Source organism: Aedes albopictus, chromosome 2 (genome assembly GCF_035046485.1).
Source record: "Aedes albopictus strain Foshan chromosome 2, AalbF5, whole genome shotgun sequence".
Taxonomy (NCBI): Eukaryota; Metazoa; Arthropoda; class Insecta; order Diptera; family Culicidae; genus Aedes; species Aedes albopictus.
Window position 1 is genome coordinate 336,537,930 of NC_085137.1, and position 8,866 is coordinate 336,546,795.

At 40.0% G+C, this 8,866-nt stretch overlaps 1 protein-coding gene across 5 annotated transcripts in view; it reads left to right on the top strand.

Annotated features, from left to right (window-relative positions):
* LOC109431649 (sodium- and chloride-dependent neutral and basic amino acid transporter B(0+)) overlaps positions 1 to 2,306 on the top strand; it is a 436,299-nt gene extending 433,993 nt beyond the window's left edge. For all 5 annotated transcript variants that reach the window (XM_062852590.1, XM_029874567.2, XM_062852591.1 and 2 more), the window contains one exon: positions 21 to 2,306. In XM_062852590.1, the coding sequence (XP_062708574.1) occupies positions 21 to 1,491 (1,471 nt within the window). In that variant the 3' untranslated portion in view covers positions 1,492 to 2,306. The remainder of the gene's footprint in view (positions 1 to 20) is intronic.
* Positions 2,307 to 8,866: the final 6,560 nt, after the last annotated feature.

The following is an 8,866-nucleotide window of genomic DNA, read 5'->3' on the forward strand; positions in this document are numbered from 1 at the left end:
TTCATGCATCTCTGTTTCAGAACATCATTCGTCTACATATTCTTCAACATTCTAATCACGTCGATCGCAGTGATATTCTACGTATTCCAATTCCACAACAATGCGAACGATCCTCACCTCTTGTACCCCGAACTGACACCATTGACGGCCATTTACGATCGGGCTGTAACGGTCCACGAACTAGATCACCTCATACAACAGCTGATCCCAGCTTTGGGCTACGCCCTGCTCTTCATATCTTCGATCGTGTCCTTAACAATCTACATCTACACTTCCACCAGAATGATTCGAAAGCACCCCAACTACACCGTGTGTCTGGCAGGCCTAGTTGTCGCAATAGCTGGACTATTGTGCCCGAACTACATCTTCCCGCGGATCCTGGACACACGGATCGTTGGATCGCTGATAGTTTGTGCGATGATTTTCGAAATAATTCTGATCATCTGGGTGTACGGGTCGAAAAATTTGTACACTGATCTTGAGTTTTCGCTGGGGCGACCTGTGCTCAAAGCATGGCTGTTCATTTGGGGAATGATTCCGGTGCTACTGATAGCAATTCTTTCGTGGTGGACAATTACGTACTTTGACAACGATCTACTAATCGACTACTTCCCAAAGTGGCTGCCGGTGGTGTTCAGTTTGGGTGTGATCATGTTGCTGGCTTGTGTGGAAATCAGCAAACAAGTAGATTACAACATATTCAGTATGATACATGGAGCTACGAAGCCGTCGAAAGATTGGGGACCAGCTGACCCCCTGGTGCGACATGCTTGGAAGCAATGGAAGTCTGTCTGCGAGGACACCGGAGAACGAGACTTCACCTTGAGGCGGCGAGGCACAAAAGATTACACCAACTCTATCAAAAAGGGCCAGTATTCCCACTCCAACAAGTACGGAGTATCCAACAAAAACCTTTCTACCGCGGGAAGCAACTCACCGAACTATAGTGGCTCTGTGTTTGGGGACTCAGCCATAGAGGAGGACATTAGTGTAGACAAGTTTCCACAGTACAAGCAACAGAATTCAGCCTACAGCATCGATTCCAACAATGACAAGTCCCCTCACACTTCTGCCAGTTCGCGGAAATCCTCCCACAACGACAAACGAACACCAAGTGAACGAAGTCAGGCTGGACTAATTAGCTCCCGGAAAACCTCCGACAGCTTCACGTCTCGCATAGAAATAATGGGGGATGATCATGGCTACCGAGGTGCCATCGTGCGCAATCCACTAGCCAAAACCGACGGAGCTCAAAATTTCAAAATCAGCCATCACCACCTGGCACCTCCCGCACCAACACATCTCACTTCCTCACAAACGACGACCAGTCAACAGCCTGCGAAGCCGCAAAACCACCAAAATGGCCACTCCAAAAACCCCTACCCGGAGGAGGGCTACAACCGTGACATCTACATCAGCAACGGTCAAGCGGATCACATTTGTTGGCGGAAATTTTCCATCAATTCCGAAGAATATTCAACCGAGCTTTAGAAACAGTTAACGCAGCTTTTTTAGCTAGGCTTCTTCGGAACTTTTTGTTTGCGATTAAGCGATTTGTTACATTTGTTAAATTTTTGTACATATTAGTTCAAATAGCGACGAGCTTAACGCGTAGGTACTTATTAGCTCTGCACCTCTTTGCAGTTACGAAACAAAGTCTAGTGAATATATGTATCATATGACCGTGGTATGTAAGGAGAAAGGCCAAACTTATTTATTAAAGCTACACCTGATAACCCAAAACAGAATCTAGTATCATTGTATCTTTTAATTGTTTCTCTCTATTATCTGTTCTTTCCTGTGAAACTTTATTCTTAATCTTTGTTGATATACACTCAATGCGATTTGTAAGTAAATGTATTTCCAAAACTCACATTCCCTAAGTTTGTGTTAGGGTTAATAATAGGACTGAATCATAGATGATATTTAAATTTTCATACTTTTATGTATAATAGAAAAAAGTACTTTTCAAAACAATTGTAAAATAGTTTATAGAGCCTGAAAAGGTATCATCTCATTGTAAAGCAAACAGCCAAATTAGACAACAAAAGTAAGTTGGACAGTTTGTTTGCGAAATCAGTCTCGCTTAAACGCACTGTCCGAACGAAAGAATACACCCGACGAAAGTGATTATTCCTGCATAATCAGCTTGGACTGTGTGTCTGTTTGAACTATTCCTAGAAAAATTAAGTCAAAAGTACCGTGTATAATTGGTTAAATATTAACAAAGCAAATCAGCAGATATATCGGTGATGTTAATAACGAATGGATCAATAAAGTCAATTGATTAAAGTGAAAAAAAGAAACATTGATGTGAGAATTATTTTGAAAATCCTTTAGAAACGCATCGGTAATAGCCGCCCAACTAGCACTATTAACCCCTTTCTTACAAACGAGATACTACTGCACAGTAGCGAATCCCCCTTATCTAACACTGCGATCTTTGTAACCGACAGGATAGCGTCTACGGTCGACTTCCCTTTCCGGAAGCGGAACTGGTTACTCGAGAGATCATATATCGCTTCGGTGTAGGGTCAAGTGGGGTAAAATGCCATTTTTCAAACTTTCATCGTTTTCAATGATAATTAGTCTCATTAGTTAGGCTTTCAAAGTGGTAACAGCAACTAGACAATATTTGCTCGATACTTCAGCAAAAATATTCACTAATTTATTGTATTTTCATCGATTTTTAGCGACTTTAAAAACTGATTCGTAAAACGGAAGTGGTGCAAAACGACCATCTGCCGTGGGGTAAGATGCCACTTCATGAAAACATTCAAAAATTACGTCCATCAGTTTTCGGGCATTTCCGACTCCATTTCCCCCCTCTGTCCCGCTTTTTCGTATACTCAATAAATGGAGTGTTACCCCCCTCCCCGCAAAACGATGGTCGTAATATTTGAATGACCCCTAACATGAAAAGCGTGGACATCAACAACCATGCGTCTCCATACGTGCCTCAATCTCGTTGGAAACACTTGGCTGGTAATAAAATCACCAAAAAACCTTAATTGCAAGCACGAAAAACCGGAAGTTGCCCGTTTTCATTGGGAAATCAAAAGATTTTTCGTGGGTTTCGTGGCCTAGCTTCTAGAAGAATGTTCGATGCAAACGTATCTTGACACCATTCACCAATACTAATGATCAAGTCCCATTCAGGAATGATTTTATGAGTTGGGCCATTTTACCCCATCTTGGCATTTTGGGCTCTGTTCCCCTATTTCAACAGTATGTTGAGGGTGATCTTCTGGAGCACTTTTTTGAGATAGTGGAAAATGTTGCTCCTTCAATGCTTTCCGCTGATTCTTCGGCAATCTTTATTTTACCGATCATTGAAAGCCTTTTGTGCGATTTAGCCCGGGTGCTTTTATAATCACTTCACCGACTAAAAATGGGTGAAGATAATTAATTCTTGCATTGGCCATGTATGTATCTTACAAAACGTATGAGTTTTGCTCTAAATGTGGAACGAATTGAAAAATTTACAAAATTTAACTTTTTTTCTGCAACCTAAACTTGATTAAAAAAACAACGCGCCATCTCAGACCCCCCCCCCTTCCTACGCCCTCTTAAACTTTTGTTGTTACAAAATTTTCGAAATGTGTATGGAGCGTAGACTTTGGCCAGACTCCTCCGTCCCCCCTAAGAGTCTACGTAGTTTATGGACAGACCCACCTGTACCTATACCTGTTGGAAACCTCAATAAGAAATACGTCTATTGTTCGGTTCATTTACCGCATGATGAACAATTTCCTACGGATGCTTTCAAGGGAGTCATCGCATACTGCACTTCCAAAGGTCTGTATCGTCTTGGGCAGCTTAGACATTAATTTGAGAGGCTCCAGTTTGATGGAATACTTAAGTAGTACAATTCTTGTATTACTTAACATAGGCATCCACTCAACTTTCATGGTAACTACTATAGAGAGAAAGTGCTAAACATAACGCTTTGCTCTAGTAGAATAAGTCATGAGCTGAACAATTGGCATGCGTCAGAAGAAGAATCTGTATCTGATCATCATTGCTACATCTTTTTTGAACATGTGAATATTACTTCGCAAACTTTGAGTTTCATGAACCCCCGGTCAACCAACTGGGATCTCTTTACCGATTTGGTTGCTGCCAAATTTCATAGATATTTACTCACCATCCATTGACACTTTAAGTGATCTAGATGATGCTGTTTATACTACCACGGCCCTCATCATGGAAGCTTTTGAAGAAGCTTGTCCTCTGCGGTCTGTGAAGATCACAAGAGGAACCTCTTGTTGGAACTCTGGTCTGGCGAAGCTCAGGAAACAATGTAGAAAGAGTTGGAACAGACAACGTTCGGCTGGATCGGAGGCTTCCAGGTAGACTCACAAGGCCTACCAGAAAGCTCTTCGGTCTTCTGAACGATCCGGCTGGAAAAACTTCTGTACAAATGTCCCCAGTTTGTGTGAAGCCAGTCGGTTGAACAAAATACTTGCAAAATCTAAGGATTTCCGAACAAACTTCATTTGCCAAATGGTGATTTCACTTCCTCTAATGAGAAAGTTTTGGAATGTTTATTCAGTACAAACTTCCTCGGATGTGTGGATATTACATCTTCGGTTGAACCTGATGTCTTTTCTTGCAGTTATGACTCTCTTGCTTCAGCTCGGAGTATCATAACTTTAGAATCGATTGAGTGGGCACTAAAAAAATTTGTTCCTTTCAAATCTCCTGGGACAGATGGGATTTATCCTATTTTGCTTCAGAAGGGATTTGATTATTTCAAACATGTTTCTAAAAAACTACTTGTTTGCAGTTTTGCTATAAGATATATTTCCAAATCCTTGCGGGATATTACTGTAACGTTTATTCCGAAGAAAAAAAAAAAGATTCAGACTTATTTGACCTCTTTTCTTCTGAAGTGCTTAGAACGCATTGTCGATTATCACATCCGTGATGTTCATCTGGCCAATGTGCCTCTTCATGAGAACCAACATGCTTACCAAACTGGAACGTCCACTGTGACTCTTTTACACAAAGTTGTTTACGATATCAAAAAGGCAGTCGCTCAAAAGCAATCCTGCTTGGGTGTTTTCTTAGATATCGAGGGTGCCTTTGACAACGTGCCTTTCGATGCCATATTGGAAGCCGCACGGGGTCATGGTATAACAACATTCATGTACCTTTTGCTAATCTTGCTCGGATTGCTTTTCGGATCAAGGTCGGGGAGTTAACTTTGCTCCAATCTCATGCAAAAATACCAAAAGCACAAATGTCATTATTCCCGGCCACGCTCATCTTTACCGTAACTTGGGATAGGGGAAGGAAGTGTTGATGTAGCACTTATTTAAGAGGCCTCCGACTCAGTGACACTCCCATAAGTACTAGGGAGTGGGTGGTTGGGAGATGTATTATGTAGGTCAAGGATTCGCCTGAAAAGCTGGCAATGGACCCACGGCATTGGTTGTTTACTTGGTTAAATTTAATCTTTTGAAAGCCGGCAATCAAAAGAGATTTTTTTATATTTATTGTTTAAATAATTATGTTTCTGCTCAGTGAGAGGCCCAAGCAGAACCGATCCCTCCAGGGTCATCGGAACATTACAATAAATGTTTGAAACGCGTGAAAAAAAAAATGGCGATCCGAAAAAAAAACTCGAAAACAACGAAAAAATAAACTTTTCAATTTATTAACAAAAAAAACACGTGAAACGAGTTGAACGAAAATAAAATCAATAGATATTTTTTTTTCATTTATTGTATAAATAGGTATGTTTCGGCTCAGTGCGAGGCACAAGCAGAACCGATCCCTCCAGGGTCATCGGAACTTTGCAATAAATGTTTAAAACGCGAGGAAAAAAATGGCGACAAGAAAAATAACAAAATAAAATAAAAGAAAAATAAAAAACAAAAAATCGCGTAAACAACAAAAAACTTCTCAATTTATCTAAAAAAAAATAAACAAGATCGCGTAAAACAAGTAAAAAAAAGTTACGGATCCGAAAAAAAATCAATCGTTCTAAAAAACACACACACACCCGCGACATTACGCCACTCGGCTTGAAGAAAAACGACGCGGACAATGTGGTCTACCCGTCACCGAATGATATGGTGATCTTGACCTTTCAAAAAATAAGAAGGATGTTTTGTCGTCCCGACTGCAGAGTTGCCCGCTTGTACATCTGAAATAGATAGTATTAAATGGTGATAGGCTCACAACAGTTACAAAATTTTCGACATAGCAAAGACAAAAATTACCTGAATCCTCCTGAAACAAAGGGTTTATTAACAATGAAAAACATAATACAAAAAAAAAGTAGAACAAATTGTGATCTTGGAATTTTCTTGCAAAAAAAAGATAAAAAACTAGAAGACCAAAATTTGTTATGGTAGATCTTACGCCGTAAATTTTCAATTGGATTCACCAAATGCTCAAAAACCGACATCGCTTCTCGACATTGCGTCAAGCAGCGATTAGGAAGTTGAGTGTTTTGTCATCACTTTTGGGGACTCTCGTAGCAGAGGGGCTGTCCATAAACCACGTGGTCATGAAGGGGGGGGGGGGGGTTCGGCCAATGACCGTTTTGTATGGACGAATAAAAAAATTTGTATGAACTAATGACCCAGCGGGGGGGGGGGGGGGGGGTTGGGAAGTCCCAAAAAAATGACCACGTGGTTTATGGACAGCCCCAGATACGCTGTTGAGGCAACTCAATAATAGCGGTTGTCCTACTTATGGTTCTGCTAACGACTACCTAACATTGTTAGTTGGTATGTGCATCAGCGCTAGCGTGGGTCACCGGAACCGTTTTCTCAGATCAAAGCATTTTTAGTTCCGTTTCGGGTCCTGAGTATCTGTGCAACATCACTACACTTTGCGCATTGAAGTTTGTATGGGATTTTCTGTGGGGAAATATACTTTTTTGCATTTTTGTCACAAGTTGAAATTTTTTTCTGAAACTTTTCAACCGATAATGTAAAATGATAGCCTAGGATGTTCTGAAAACTTTGTCGAAGACCGCAAAGCGATCCGATGCTTGTGAAAATAGTTATAACCAACCGTTTGCATGTGTTTATGTTTTAACATGCAAAGGAATAACAATAGCAACAAAATCATGCTGTTTCGGCAAGCAATGCCAACGCTATATTTTTTATTATGAGCATCAGATCACTTCGTGGTCTTCGACAAAAATTTTCAGGACACCCTAGGCTATGTTTTCACATTATCGGTGACATGGTTTTAGATAAATACGAGCTTGCTATGAAAGAAATGCAAAAATGTATGTTTTCCCATACAAAATTCAAACAATGTTTTTATAAGCCTAGCACAACACTTCCGTTTTCTGAAATCTGCTTGCTCCAGCATGCAAGAAAAATGTTCAAATAGATTTTCGTTCTACGGTAGCTAAATAGAGTCCACAAGGTTAAATTTTGAGTTTTTATTCTAAATATTGTACCAAATGGATATACTACGGCTTAAGGTGAAACGGGACGCCGTGTTATTTTTCCTATCTTGCCTCTCTTTCTAACAATTTGCCTCGCGATTTTGAAGATGGTAATCTCGAGTTCTATTGCACTGAAGCTGCTGAAAACCAATCAGCATATGCACTGCAAGTGAGCATACACAATGATAGGTTTTTGTTGCAAAATATGAAGTAGAATCTGAGATTACCATCTTAGTAGCCACAGAGCAATGGCGGGTATTTCCTCGACCGTCCCGTCCGCCCTTAAACAACACAATTTTAGTGATGAAGATTTAGGTAAGAAATTTGCAAGTAAGCTTAAGTTGAGCTGATTTCCTTGAAAATGATCATTATATTCAAGATAAACATCATAAAACGTAAATTTTGGACAAAAATTACCACAATAGAGATACAAGTACGTTTTAGAAGTGAAAATGTTGTGACGTTGTGATTCAACATGATAAGATACAGCCATGCTTCTTTAACACAACAAATCTCATTAAAACAGGTAAATGGACATTTTTGTTGAAATCACGTTTTATTTTTTACAGAATAAAATGGCTTCGTACTCCACCAATGCAAAGTCTCATATTTTTTTTCTTTTCTGGTCATAGTTACTACTGGCAATGGTGAGGACAGGAACCTTATTTGTTTTAACTTTTAATCATTACTCGTTAAAATGTGACGAAATACCAAAGAAATGGCGTGCGTGCTGGCTCAAATGGACTTACGACACATAAGTGCTCAGCAGAGAAGGATGAAGGACAGTTTATTCCAAAATATATGCTGTATTTGCCCAGTATTAGTTGGCCTTTCCAAAAAAAAAATCTGAAATCCTAATTACAAATGTGAAATGAATTCAATTTGATTTTGTATGAGAACTTATTGGACACCGTGTATTTTAATACGATATTCTAATAAATTAATTGACCGTTTCCGTCAATTATGAGTAAATCTTACCCATATGCGAGACAAGCGTAGTAAGAAAAATGCACTACAGTGCCATCTACATGTGACCGTCGAAACACACCGAAACGATAAACATTTATCGTTTCCACCTGAAACGAGACCGGTCAATACCGTAGCTCGATATGGGGCCAAAACGGACCAGCTGCTGATTGGTGGATTTTATGCCATTAAAAAAAAGCACAGAATTGAAATCATCACCCGATCGCACCCGAGCGCGTGTGGGCAGTGTTGTCAAAATCAATTGAAAATACTGATCTGCCGCAGGTTTGCCGTCAGCTGTTCAGACGCCGTGAGTTTTGTTTCGTTCGCGTTTGTTTGTTTTTTTACTTGTTTCATTCGAGTAGGTTTGCGTCGAACGCAAATTATCATTAATATCATGAAGTGCAAGGCGTTTGGCTGTTTCCACAGCAGTACAAAGCATCAAGAGCTTAAGTTTTACAGATTTCCGAAAAATCCTCTCGT